The 15268-nt window shown below is 36.9% G+C and overlaps 1 protein-coding gene across 3 annotated transcripts in view; it reads right to left on the bottom strand.

Moving 5' to 3' along the window:
- ARHGEF12 (Rho guanine nucleotide exchange factor 12) overlaps positions 1–15268 on the bottom strand; it is a 151921-nt gene that overhangs the window by 47609 nt on the left and 89044 nt on the right. For 2 of the 3 annotated variants that reach the window (XM_040483329.1, XM_040483330.1), the window contains 7 exons: positions 14978–15027; positions 12510–12567; positions 9325–9503; positions 8045–8122; positions 7733–7852; positions 6001–6141; positions 470–544 (listed from right to left, as the gene is read on the bottom strand). In XM_040483329.1, the coding sequence (XP_040339263.1) occupies positions 470–544; positions 6001–6141; positions 7733–7852; positions 8045–8122; positions 9325–9503; positions 12510–12567; positions 14978–15027 (701 nt within the window). The remainder of the gene's footprint in view (positions 1–469; positions 545–6000; positions 6142–7732; positions 7853–8044; positions 8123–9324; positions 9504–12509; positions 12568–14977; positions 15028–15268) is intronic. The other variant, XM_040483331.1, reaches the window with a different exon arrangement.

Raw genomic sequence — 15268 nt, 5'->3', positions numbered from 1 at the left:
AAAAGGACAAACACTGTATGATGCTACTTATATAAGGTTCCGAACCTAGTCAAATTCAGAGTAAAACAATGGTTGTTAAGTGCTCTGGGGAGAGGAGAATGGGGAGTCAGTGTTTAATGGATACTGACTCTGAGCTGGGGAGGATGAAAAAGTTCTGGAGACAGATACGGTGATGGTTGTACACGAAGGTCAATACGATTTAATGACAATAAGCTGTATACTTAAAAATTACTAAAATGGTAAATTTTACGTTACGCATTTTTTACCACAATAAGCAAAGTAACACTGAACCACCTAATACTACTATCATGGAGTAGCTCTCCATTTATCAAATCTTACTGAATCAGTTCAAGCGTCTTCTCTCCCCACTCCCCCTCCATCCCCAAATACACAAATATCAGGGGTGTCTGTTACTGAAGTGGAAGGAAAGCGAAAGGAAGCCCTACCGCTTCATGGACTCCATACTCACAGTGTCCTGAATCACTTCGCTTTTCTCTGGGTTTTCCTCTAGATAAATCCTCTCTTTCAGGGCACTCTTGGGACTCTAAAAAAAGACATTCAGTTCATTTCAACAGGCTCCCCAAAAAGGGACAAGGAAAAATAGGGTGGAAAACAAGGTTCCGGATTTCACATTTGTATTTGAAACCACAAAGGATCTTGCATCATACATCACTCTACTATTTTTTTTCCCCGACTTTGGCAAGGCACTTATTCTCTTGGCCTTTTGACTTTTATGCTGATGAACAATATCACACTAACAGAATAGCTGTACCTCATCTCCAGGACTGAAGGCTAATTTCTACCAAATAAACCTAACTGGATGCATTATGTATCTCCCAAACTAGTTATGTCAAAGTCAAACTCTGTCTTTATCCACCACTTCTAACCCCCTCTGCCCCCAACTGTTTCTTTCTATGCAAGTTAAAAGCATTTTGGCCTATTTATAGGAGTGAGATTAAGTTTCTATTTTTCTGTGAGTATCGTGTAGAAGCGACGTGTGGATTCTTCTAAAATTTACAGGGTATGTTTGGGATGACCGAATACAAAACACAAAGAATATGATGTGTGGAACTTCGATTCTGGAGGATGAGGAACACTCCACAGCAAGGGAGCCATTCGTCAGAGCAGCTGAAAATGAGTTGCAAGAGATTTTTGTGTGAATGCCAATGGGGAACACGCATGCTATTTATACATATACTAAGCACAAGATAAAAACAGTAGCTTCAAATATAAGCTCCACTTTGGACAAATGGACGACTCTGGGTCTTGGACAAGAGACATAAAAGATAAAGATAGAATAATCTCGTCACAGCAGAAAGCGCTGCTGATAACTTGTTATCAAAATTACTGGGAGGTCATGTTAAAAGAACACATAAGACAACTAGAAGGAGCTCCCACTGCCCAAAAAACGGACAATTTAAGCAACAAAAAGAAATAATGACTGCAATGGACTAAAACACAATAAGCAAATAGATTAAAATCTATGAATTCAAAATATTACACACGTGTGTGTACACACACACACACACACACATCCCCACACTGGTGACCTTTAGATCTTGTTAGGGTACTAACTCCTCTGGAAACAGGTACATGATGGGATAAGAATCAAGTATTTATCCTGCATTTCCTGTATCAGCTATATTTTAGGGTCACCTAAAAGCTAGTAAGACAAAATTCTTTTAAAATGATTCCATCTGGGGGCGCCTGGGTGGCTCAGTCGGTTAAGCATCCGACTTCAGCTCAGGTCACGATCTCACGGTCCATGAGTTCAAGCCCTGCGTCAGGCTCTGGGCTGATGGCTCAGAGCCTGGAGCCTGTTTCCGATTCTGTGTCTCCCTCTCTCTCTGCCCCTCTCCCATTCATGCTCTGTCTCTCTCTGTCCCCAAAATAAACATTAAAAAAAATAATAATAAAAAAATAAAAAAATAAAATGATTCCATCTGATAAATATAGAAGGAATGACAAAATTATATCATCCTTTTGAAACCACTAAAGAATGGATGCAGGCATTTTGATCATCAGTGACTGGTGACAACATTATATAAAAGCTTAATGGAAAATTTGATTATGAAGGAATCATGCTGACATAGTCTGCACACTTTAAACTTACAGTCAGAGAAAGACAACCAGACATCCACCTCCTGATGTGATGTAACAGGATATACACAGTCCCACCCATGAATTGTTCTGGCCAAACAACAGCTCTTAATCTGATCAAGATTCTAGATCTCACTAATAGCTTTCAGGAAATATAGAGAGATGAACATGTTAAACAACACCATGAAAATACAATTAAAATGTGGGTTGCTTTACCAGGCATATGACCCAGTTTCTGTCACAAAAGAACAGCAAGAAAAAAAAAAAAAGGACATAACAAATTAAGAGACTTATGAACCAAAGGCTGAAGACCTTGACTAGATCCTGACTCAGATAAACCAACAGCAGAAAGATCATTATGAGACAATTAGGGTAATCAAATTACATACTTAGAAATTTGATTTGATAATGTTATTACGCCTGTATTTTTGAAAAAGTCCTCTTTTCTCTTCAAGACACATATTGATGAAATAATGTCATGGATTTACTTGAAAAGAATCCTGTATTTGGAGGGTGTGAAGAATGAGGGATACAGACAGAACAAGTTTGAGCACTCTTGATGACTTCTGAGGCTGGGTGATCAAGTACGTAAAAGGGATCATTATGTTAGCCTTTATTTCTGAATAGGTTTAAAAATTTCCAAAGTAAGTTTTTTTAAAATATCAGCCACAAATTCACAAAAACCAGACAGATGCTCTACATTTTAGATGCTGATTTGTGATGTACTTGCTTCTGCTGTGAGAACTGGGTACATGGGTGTTCTTCACAGCTTTCTCTGAGGTGAGCATAAGCAGGGAATTTTACAATAACAATGGTGTCACAAACATTACAAGAATATTATTTTATAAAATGGGAGCAGAAAATGGGAAACAAGTAAAAGCACTGATTCAAAAGTAAGACCCATTGGTTCCTGTGGTCTTAACAGAGTACAAATGAAACAAACATGGAAATCCACAAGCTAAACAAAGCACATCTTAAGCTTCCAACAGACCTTGCAGGAATTAAACTAGTTATGTGTTCAAGTAAATATCCTAGTTTGCGATGTATTATCTCTCATCTGGATTTCCAAAACACCCATTTATTTACCTGGCTTTAATTTCTTCATCTATAAGATAGTGATATTGCTTCTTTAATATTATTATGAGAGTTTAATAAAAGAATATTTGTACCGTAGGCATGACTGTGGACACAAAGTAGGAGGAAGTCAATAAATGGTAACTCTTTATTAGCCATTCGGCACACATTTGCTAGGGTCTTATTAAGCCAACCAATCTTCTTTCCTTACAGATCTCCCTGTCTCTTTATTCCAATTCATTGCCACACTGACATGTTTCTGATCGTGCCTCTCCACTGCAAGCAAGATAGAGCCCAAACTTGCATTCATTCTGTTGTTCATTCAAATACTTATTATAGGGGCACCTGGGTGGCTCAGTCGGTTAGGTGTCCAATTTCGGCTCAGGTCATGATCTCAAGGTTCGTGGGTTCGAGCACTGCATTGGGCTCTATGCTGACAGCTCAGAGCTTAGAGCCTACTTCAGGTTCTGTGTCTCCCTCTCTCTCCATCTCTCTCCTACTCGTGCTCTCTCTCTTTCAAAGAACATTAAAAAAAAATTTAAAAAAACAAAACAAATACTTACTAAACACCAAGTAAATCTCAAATAATCTCAAGTCACTGGAATGTTTATTTCTACACTTGCCAATTCACTCTGTGTTTCATAAAGTTATATTTCTTTTTTTTCTTTTAATTTTTAGGGGGGGACGAGGGGGGAGAGAGAAAGAGAGAGAATCTTAAGCACAGGCTCCACACTCAGTGCAGAGCCTAACGTGAGGCTCGATCTCATGACTATGAGACGACGACCTGAGCCGAAATCAGGAGTCACATGCTCAACTGACTTAGCCACGCAGGTGCCTCCATCAAGTTGTATTTCTAACCCACATATTTTATTGTAACATTCCTCTAAATACAAGGTAAAATTCAAAGTTTTCTTTTGTACCATCTGTTCTGAATTCCTGATTGTAGGATCTGCCAGACTTTGGAGACATGGAGTCAAATAAGACTGTCCCTGTCCTCTCAAGAAACTATCGGATGGTAAAGACGAGCCATGAAAACAGGAGAAGCAGCAGTGAATCTAAAAGGAGAATGTGAGAAGGACCTCCCCAAAACAGTACTTCTAGAACAGCTTGAAGGCCTCTAAAACCTGAACTCAAGCCTCTGTTTCTAAGATAAACTCTAGCTATTCCATTCATCATCCCAAATACCACTAAAATTTTCACTGCTCTCCCAAAATGTTATGCATTTTTACTCCTCAAGGCTTTTGTTTATATTTCAGGTAATGGTACTTTAGAGCTAGATGTAGGCAGATCACATACTATCGGATTAAGTCAGCAAATTAGTTAACTCCCTTTGGCCACAGTTTTTTCTTCTGTAAAATTATGGTAACAATAGTACTACTTCATAAGGCTGTTTTGAGAATTAACTAAAATAAGTAACATAAACGAGTCATTATAGCATATGGTGTGTATGGCCAGGAAATGTTTTTTTCTTGAGTCAAAATTGAAATTTTTCATTAAAACCTTTAGCCTATCGACCAATCATAAGACTGTTATGTTAGCACTGTCTTTCCCAAAAAAAAAAAAAAAAAAAAAAAAAAAAAACCTCAAATTTTCCCTGAATGAAGGACTGAGTCATTGGGCCTAAGCCTCAAAAGGTGGCCTGAATGATGGCTTTAACTGGTGGCTTCCAAACTTTTTTATCACAACCTTCAATAAGAAAAAAATTTTAATTGTTGGGGAGCCTGGGTGGCTCAGTTGGTTGAGCGTCCGACTTTGGCTTGGGTCATGATCTTGCAGTTTGTGGGTTCGAGCCCCTCATTGGGTTCTGTGCTGACAGCTCAGAGCCTGGAGCCTGCTTCGGATTCTGTGTCTCCCTCCCTCTCTGCCCCTCCCCCGCTCATGCTCTGTCTCTCAAAAAATAAATAAAATAAACGTTAAAAAAATTTAAAAAGAGAAAGAAATTTTACATTGTTAACCAGCATACGGACGAACACACACACGCGCACACACACACATACATGTGTATATAATAAAAGTCACAAGAAGTAACAGTTACCTCATCTACATTTTGCAAAGCATTATTTCCTATACTATTCTTTCTTTTTTAATGCTAGCCCTAATCCAACAAACTGACTCCATGATCTACAGTTTCCAAAACACTGGTTTAGACTATTTTCCTCCTCACTTTTAAAGAGGGTGGTCTACTTTTTTAAGTCATTATTCTTATCACTGCATACCATTTACAAAGTATTGCTGAGTAAGCAACAGTGAACTTAGCTTTTAAGTACTCGTATGACTATGGTGCTACATCATATTCAATTTGAAATATTTTCTTATGATCTTCTTAACAAATACCCATGTTTATCTGGCAATTCTGGGGTTAATCAAGAAAGCATTACTAAACAAGGGCTATTAACTCAAGTCTATCTAACAGGACTAAGGCTTTTCCTCTTTGTAATGGCAAAGTGCCCCATGATTCAAGACTGAGTCACTCTGACCACAAATGGAATATTAACATGCACTTAAAGATATCAACAGTTGGCTTCTTGGTTCAGTAAAAAAACACTAGCATTATTAACTTCTCAACCCACAAACAAGAGGCCTGCTGGGAAATTCCACCTCCTCAAAAGAAACATTTGGCAATGTGTGTCTAAGGGAAAAAGTGAACTCTGGAATTAAAAGCTCATATACAACAGTGGCCAGGATTTCTGCTCATCAGATTGCTCTATTAAAGGCGGTGGTGATAAAAAGAAAGTATAAGAGAACACCTCTTATTCACATAACTTAAAATCAAATATGGAAAGGAGCTGTAAAGAAGAATACAAGACCAAGACGTAGAACACTTACTTCTGCGCTGTCACTACTGGGTCGAGAAGCATCTCCGCTGCTGTAGTCAATTCTCCCTAGTCCGTCACCAGGGTCTGCTTCTACCTCACCGACTGTCGGGGGGTCACCTAAAGACCTGGAGGACGTAACTACAGCTCCATCCTAAAACAGATTAAACACACAAACACACACACACACACACAAACACACCAACACAATAAAAAAAAAAAGTCATTACTGACTGCCTAAAGAAACAGACTCACGTTGCAATCTAAACGGAGACTGGTAAAAGCTGGCCAGTTTGATGCGATCAAGAAAGTTTAAACCTTTAAAAATTTAAAGCATCAGTAGTTACTAATTCTGTGGTTCTAAAATGGCATGATCTGAATTTAGCAAAGAGAATAAAAGTTCAAACTTCTGAAGAGAACAAAAAAGGTTAAATTGTAGAATTCATATTTCCTGCCCATTACAGCAAAGATTATTACACTATAGATTCTGGTTAACTACCTTCTAACACTTTAAAATTTCAAAAAATTGCCAATTCTGGGACACAATACTATAATATAAATTATTACAGGCTTTTAGATCAGGAAGCACGTTTTTATTGTTTGAACAGAATAAGAATGTTGTCTTTGCTCAGTAATTATAACAACATAAAACTGTCAACATTACTGAGGCATATGACTCAAAATTTCATAGAGATAATGGGACTAAAAGTAATGAAAAAAAAAAAAAAATACCGTGTAAATGGAAAGGACACCAAACCAGGAAGTCAGGAGACCTGAAAGCTGTGCGACCTTGTGTAAGTCACTTAACCAGTGTAGCCCCTTATTTTCTCAACCGCATGATTTTTTGACTTCAAAATGAGATGAGGCTAGATGATCTCAAAGAATCTGCGGCTTTCTATGAACCAGTGTTTTTCACTTATAGACTCAGGAAGCATGATAAATCAAGAGCTTTTACTCAGTTTAAATGGTGCAGGTAATTTGTCCGTTTTGCTTTAAGATAAATTATAAGGAGCCTTTCATATTCCAAACATGAATATTACAGAATATAAATCCGGTTAAGCTATTTTTCTAATGAGACCATCATCTCCATAACTTATACCTATGTAACAAACTCTGTTTAAATCTAGTTTAAAATTCCAGTAAAAATATAGTTGTAAACAATATGAAAGTGCTTTGAACTCATCAGACTGGGTTTAAATCCAGTTCCGTTGCTTTTGAGGTACACGACCTCAGACAAGTTATTTCCTCTCTCTGAGGTTCTCTAAGTGTACACGTAGAATGGGGGGAAACAGTAGTAGTATCTAATCTTGGAGGCTTGTTGTGAAGATTAAGCAAGAAAACGCTTGTCTCTGTATTTAGCATAATGCCTGCCATTTTATAAAATCTGTTCCTAAAAACTTAACTGCCATTCTGTTACAAAATGGCAGAATGAGTCTCAAAAATGTAAATATATGCGTCTGAATACATTTTGGTAGTTTGTTACATCAAAGCAAAAGCACTCAATTCTTTTTAAAGTTATTACGGAACAAAGAAACATGATATCATGAGCAAGCAGAGAATTAGAAGCCCACATTTCTTTTAGTTCATCATTATTTCTGTAACATGCTACACAGGACATCCTGTTGGCCTAGGCTAGAAAAAAAATCACTTTTAAAAAAGGCAACTGCAACCCTCTGAACTGAACACATTCCCAGAAGAAAAATCTCCTGCAAAAAGTTGGGTAGCATTTTTAACAGCGATGCTACCTGAGCAGAGCCTGTGGCTTTGGATAACTGCTCTTGCAGCTGAGGAATGTGTTTCTTGGCCTCTTGGATCTCTTTTAGCAATCTTTGGGCAGGTGTTCGGTTGTAATCTTCCTGCAATAACTGAAAAGTTATAAAAATATTTTGAGAATTAATTACTTATGTCAAGATAATATAGAAAAAGTCCATTCTTAATAAATTAGCAGATGGCATTGATTACAATACTGCGTGATTGTGATCATGACAAATATCAACTCAACTATGCCCACTCACATTTCCACTGGCCTGTAAACAGCCCCATTTCTAATTTAGTACCTGCAGCCGTTCTTGTTCTTTCTGTAACATTTTTCTCAGAATTTCTACTTTCTGGTTATGAACCACATTGTTTTCCTCCTAGAAAAAAGATAAAAAAAACAACAACAACAACCAAACAAAAAAGAACCAATACGGGGAAAGTGAAGCTAAAATAAATAGCAGTTATGAAGACAGGCTATTAGACATGACGCTTAGAAGGTTATTGAGAAATTTCAGCCCTTTTATTTCACTTTTACTAAACTAGGTTCAAGAAAACATTAAATACTGATTATTAGCTGGAGAAATGAAATTGCCTTAAGTACAAGAATAAGATCTTACACTTTCCATCCTTTGGATCTGTATTACCAATCCCCACGCACGACTCCTAGTACTTCCTGCCTGAAATATTAAGACAGCTCCCTAACTCCTCTCTCTTTGCTTCACAACCCTATAATATTTTATCTAATTAGCCTTCCTAAAATCACTCTCTCGCTCCCCCCAAATTTTAATACGTTCTCACTGCCCACCCAGTTACATGTAAATGAGTCTGGTAGTTGTGATTTTTCAAATAGTCTTACCTTTTTCAAGCCTCATCTCCCACTACTTCAAGCCTTAATAGGCACCGGCCAAATGGGAGTCCTGGCAACTTCCCCCCAATACTTGGTGCTTTCTTGGCTCTTTGTTTCTGTTTATTCTACTTCTTTTACCTGGGCTACTTTTCTCCCACTGCCACCACTTAAGTGATACCCATTTTTCAAGGTCCAATTCAAATAACAGCCTTCCATAAAGTCCTTCCTTACTACAACTGGATGTACTTCCTCCCTTTGAATTGTCACAGAACTTAGTATTTTCCCCTTCATAATGCCTACGTTCTGCCTTTGTATTGTAATTACTCATATACCCTTGATTCTACCTCAAACAACAAAGGTTTAAGCACCTACTGTATGCCGAGCAATATTTTAAGCATTGGGGACACAACAATACACAAACAAAAATACCTCTGTCTTCTTAAACTATATATTCTAAGATTACTAAGGACCTTGAACATAGGGTATCTTAACTGTATTTTTGTGAATGACTTCCTGTTTTGTATATGGCAGGTGTTAAATATTTGTTACTTAACTGTGTTATCCCAATACCCTATAATCATTTCAAAGTATTATGTAAATTTTTATATTAGGGAGCTGTTTTCTACTATCTTGAACTTGAATTTGTCAGCTCAACACTTCAAAAGTCTTAATATAAAGCAAAGGCACCATTATATAAACTGAGCATTTATAAGGAAGTTTTCCCCCTCTTACCCCCATGAGCACAGGACTAGTAATTCTCTCCATGTTCCCAGATGCTCCAGGTGAATGAGGGGATGTCATGATGGGAGACATATGTCCAATGACTGATGACTCTACTTCAGAATCGGCAAGTGGAATCTGGGGCGACCCAGGTGGGCGTCCCTGAACAGTGAGAGCTACATAGGAACCAGCTTTGGAGGGGTAGATAGAGGAAGGGGAGGGAAGGAAAAAGAACATTGTCACCTTTTTTTTACAGCATTTCACTACTTCATCTTTGACAGTTCTATAAGATCCAGTTATGTAAGCAAGCATGATCTGCTAACCATCGCTCCAGAAAAAAAGAATCCAACTTGTCATTTCTCTTTTGTTACTCCCCTAAAAATCTAAAAGAACAGTGCCATTTTCAGATAGCAAATTACCACTCAAAATATCAGATATTACATAAAAGCAAATAAAATTTCTAGTCCCAAGAATTGTTTTTAATTTAGGGAAGAGTGTGTTAGTAGCAACCATCTACTAATGGTTATGTTCAATTAATTTCTCAAATGTAAATTTAAGGAATGATCCTATTTTAAGACGCTATAATTAGGCAGGGATTAACCAATTTTCTAGAATATCATGATGCACTTTTAAATTAACTTTAAAAAATGCATATGACCAAAAAAACCCACGAAAATTGGAGAAGAAAACCCAATAAATAAATAGTGAGTTTTTATTTTAAACTGTGGAGAAGACAGAAATTCACTAAGCATATTACAGGGGGAAGAAAGCACAGAAAGCAAAATCAACCCTGACCAGAAAGACTCGACAACAGACGCTCATTTATCTAGCATTGAGAAAAAATGAGACTTTCAAATTAAGGACTTTTCTAGATAGCTGACCTTTGAATAACAAAATCTTCCTCTTAGACTTTCCAATAGAACTTTTATTTTATTTTATTTTTTTAATTTTTTTTCAACGTTTTTATTTATTTATGGGACAGACAGAGACAGAGCATGAACGGGGGAGGGGCAGAGAGAGAGGGAGACACAGAATCGGAAACAGGCTCCAGGCTCCGAGCCATCAGCCCAGAGCCTGACGCGGGGCTCGAACTCACGGACCGTGAGATCGTGACCTGGCTGAAGTCGGACGCTTAACCGACTGTGCCACCCAGGTGCCCCTCCAATAGAACTTTTAAATGCATTCATACTTTTCTCCCTATTTAACTGTCCATGGAACTCACTGTCAATTATTTCAGTGTCTGGGGTCCTAAAAACCATTTTTTTTTTTTTAACACTTATTGGTCACAAATGCTATTATTTGGGGGTATTTTAGGTACATATACTTTTCAAGGTTTTCTTTTATTATATTTCTCTCTGTGAGAAAGTCATCTACTATGTCTTATTTACTTATCCATGTGCTTGCCTCTGTTAGCTTCCTATTTCTTCCCTTCCCTTCCTCAGCTATGTTTCAACTGCTTTCATTTGAAATCACTTGTATTATGTCTAGAAAATGCATTCATTACACAGTAGGACATGGGGGACCTCCAGTGTAAGTATAGTATACCTTAGTATGCTATAGTATACACAGGTTTGAGGCACTGCAAATTTATATCTGTTGGACACTCAGAGTGTTTTATGCTTTAAGTTTTTAGCTAGGCTCTTGTTATTAGATAAATCATCTTTTGCTATAGTGCTAGGATTTAATTTTTTAAGTAAAATTTACATTGGAATGGATAAAATATATAACCTAAAAAACTAAAGAAATCATCTTTTTATACTCTGCAATAGTTAGTTATCAGGCATATATTTAGTTATTATCATAAGCCATCATATTTATGTAGCACATAAAAATGCATAAATCACAATCTCATCATATAAATAATCAAATTTATTCATAAACGCAGACCTAATTTTGATTGTCCCTTTTCTTTTTAAAACATACTGAAATCGGGGCGCCTGGGTGGCTCAGTCGGTTAAGCGTCCGACTTCAGCCAGGTCACGGTCTCGCGGTCCGGGAGTTCGAGCCCCGCGTCAGGCTCTGAGCTGATGGCTCAGAGCCTGGAGCCTGTTTCCAATTCTGTGTCTCCCTCTCTCTCTGCCCCTCCCCTGTTCATGCTCTGTCTCTCTCTGTCCTAAAAATAAATAAACGTTGAAAAAAAAAACATACTGAAATTAAGAACTATGATCACAGCGACCATTTAGAGCACTGGGAGTCTGATAAACGTAAAAGAATTCAAGGGTTGTTTTAAACAGTAAGATGGCCAAGGAGGAATGCCATTTATTAAATTTATCCAAAAGATGTCCAGTCTATGAAAAAAAAATGGATTAAATAAAACAGTAGTGTTTCTGCTCAGCTATAAATAACTATTTATTTGTAGTCTACTTTAAAAAAAATTTTTTTAGTGTTTATTTTTGAGAGAATGAGAGAAACAGAACATGGGTGGGGGACGGGCAGAGAGAGAGGGAGACCCAGAATCCGAAGCAGGCTCCAGGCCCTGAGCTGTCAGCACAGAGCCCAACGACGGGCTTGACCTCATGAACCGTGAGATCATGACCTGAGATGAAGTCAGATGCCTAACTGAGTGAGCCACCCAGGTGCCCCAATTGTAGTCTACTTTACTGTGGAATAGTCTGATGCAGAAGATTCTAAATTCTTAACTCTGGAGATTTCCAAGAGATCACTACCCTGCATTTTATTTAATCATTTACTTATCTGAGGAAACATGATTATGCCAGATGATTTTTAAAGTTCCATTTCAGTTCATCTCGGTCATTCCATCTCAATTCTCAATCTCTTCCCCTCAGATGACTCATGAATTTCCATATTACCATATGCTTTCCGTATTACCATATTACCAAGAACGACAAGGATATTATAATCAACTATGTATACGAAGTGGACCGAAGATAGTTATTAGTAAATTAAGAATTTTTGCCTCAGACTTTCCTTTAATGCAGGGTTAAAGCAAACTCCAGCCAAGAGGCTAAATCCAGCCCAGACTGTTCTGACAAAATAAAGTTTTACTGAAACACAGCCACACCCGTTCTTTTACATACTGTGTATGGCTGTTTTTGTGCTACAATGACAAAGTTGACTAGCACACTGTAAGGCCCACAAATCCTAAAATATTTACTATCTGGCCTATCACAGAAAATGTTTGCTGATCCCTACTTTAAGGAATTCAGAAACCAATTAATACTAAGAATAACACTTACATTTGATTAGCTTCACCACTTCCAAATGGTTTGAATGAGTCACCAATGTACCATTCACCTTTAAGACAATGGAAAGTGCATGTCAGGTACATTTCACTGAGAATGGAGAAATCAACTTCAGGAATTATTATACATAGTACAACCCATTATAATATAACATAGTACACATAACTACATTAAAATATGTATGTATTGGGTGCAATATTCACTTTTCTCACTGTTCTATAACGTATACTCAGCAATCAAATGAAGTTGAATGCAAAATAGGGCCTTGATTTAAAGGACATTACAATTTACCATGAAAAATGACAAAATACACCATGCAACAGGTTTTACAAGTCCTTCACAGTAAAGGACTCTTGCAAACAAAAAGGACTTCTCTGCTTTTAATTACAAATTCTCTGATTTGTCAAAATCATACTAATTTTTTTGAAAGATAAAAAAATAAGCAGTATTTCCACAATATTCAATTTACTTTGAGTTTTCCAATCGTGACCTAATCTTTACAATGAAAATTAATTTTCAGACAGGCTAACTGTGGGAAAGGTTATCCAAAGTCTCAACTAAACCAAATTAAGATATAAATATCCAACACGGATCTAACATTATTTTTGTTGATGTAAGTAATGCTAATTTTTGCAAGTTCAAATATGTCAGTGTCAAAAACAGCAGTAAAATACTAACCATGCGCAACAGAGATGATCACTATTAACCAAGAAATTTAATCTGTGAGACACTATTTTAGCAAACACACACCAGATACACAGGCACATATACATATACATTATATCTGCCTTTTTTTCTGCAAATACTTTTTTATTCTACTGTGGATATCTTTCGATATAGGTACACACAGACCTAATCCATTCTTTTTTTAACAGATGTAGATGAAATGGAATTTCTTTCTCTCACCCTCCATTTATGCACATTTGCCTGTTTACAAATTTTCAATATGATAAGGCTGAAATGAATTTCCCTGTATATATACCAGTTCACATTTGTAAACTTACTTTCTTAGGTTTAAGTTCATAAAAGCGAAGTTTCTGGTCAAAGGTTATATACTTTTTGAAAGTATATAATTTTTGATGCAAATTCACAGATTTCCATCCAAATAGATTCTGCCCAATTTATACTCACAAGTTTATGAAAACAGCCATTTTACCATACCTAAACTATGCCAAATGTGTATTATCAATAATCTTTAAAATTCCTCACAACCAAATATATTTGCACCTACCATTTTATTTTTAAATGTTTGTTTATTTTTGAGAGAGAGCACGCACCCAAGCTGGGGAGGTGCGGAGAAAGAGGAAACAGAGGATCCGAAGCAGGCTCCGCACCATCAGTGCACAGCCTGATGTGGGGCTTGAACTCACAAACTGTGAGATCATGACCTGAGCTCAAGTCAGATGCTCAACCGACTGAGCCACCCACCCAGGCGCCCCTCACTCACCATTTTAATTTCTACTTCTTTGTTATCAGTGAGGTGAGACATATTCTCTATAATATTTATTTCAGTTACTTTGGGGAACTGATAAAATTCTTTGCCTACTTTTCTATTAAGCTATTTATTCTTTTCTTAGGAATTTAAAAATGCTCTTTACAAGCAAGGATATCCTACTCTATACTAAGTTTCAAATATTTTTTTTCCAGGTAGTTGTAAATACATTCATGGTGTGTTTTCCTGTACAGTAATTTGATTTTAAGTATTCAAATTACTCAACTGTCTCAAGAATAATTACTAACTGGGGCGCTGGGGTGGCTCCATCGCTTAAGCATCCAACTCTTGATTACGGCAGAGCATCAGGCTCTGCACTGACAAGTGTGGAGCCTGCTTGGAAGTGTCTCTCCCTCTCTCTGCCCCTCTCCCACTTGCGTGCGTGCTCTCTTTCCCTCTTTCTCTCTCAAAATAAATAAATAAGCTTAAAAAAAAGAGTAATTAGTAACCAATCCACTCTTTTCATGCTTGTCAGATTTCCAGGCTTGTTTCTGGATTGATAGGTCTATATCTAGACTAGAGCCACTTGCTTTGAATTAATCCTTACATCTCATCTCACACATACCCATACACATAACATGTGTTTGTTTTTTTAGCTATTCTTGTAGCTCTGTAAAATTCATTTGGAAGAATCATCAGTTTCACAAGTAGTGACACATCTCCTCAATCATATCAGTATATTTTGATGAGACTTTCTTGCTAACAGATTAGTCTGTAGAGAAATGATGTTTATAACTGACTTACTTTCCTATCCCAGAACAAGACTCCATTTATTCGAGTCTTTTATTATGCCCTTCAGTAGAATAATATTAACCTTAAAATAAATAAGTTTTTTATAAATACATCCTATATAATGCACTGTTTTTGTAAAACTCCAAGTGAAAAATCCAATCCAAAAAACAAATCCAACCCAAAATATGGCTAATATATGCTGTTTTTTAATCTACCATAAATTCCATCTTTTCCTTACCTTGATGATTCGATCACCTGTCTGTACTCCAGCCCGCATGGCTGCTCCATCTGTAAGAAAAATTCATTACTCAAAATGTAATTCATTTGCCACGTACTGATAATCTTCTTGAAAAAGGCAACATAACCAAATGGTTAAAAAACATGGGCTCTGCCACTCACTAGTTGTATGACCATAAAATCAGTCAATTTTATGTTTTCTTACTCTAAGCCTCAATATCACCTATAAAATGGGGATGAAAAATACCTACCTCCAACTATAGTACCCAAATAAAGTATTTGACATAGAGTA

Source organism: Herpailurus yagouaroundi, unplaced genomic scaffold (assembly GCF_014898765.1).
Source record: "Herpailurus yagouaroundi ecotype Mexico unplaced genomic scaffold, PumYag 161, whole genome shotgun sequence".
Taxonomy (NCBI): Eukaryota; Metazoa; Chordata; class Mammalia; order Carnivora; family Felidae; genus Herpailurus; species Herpailurus yagouaroundi.
Note: the sequence above shows the minus strand (reverse complement) of the source record. Positions and strands in the feature narration are given on the sequence as shown.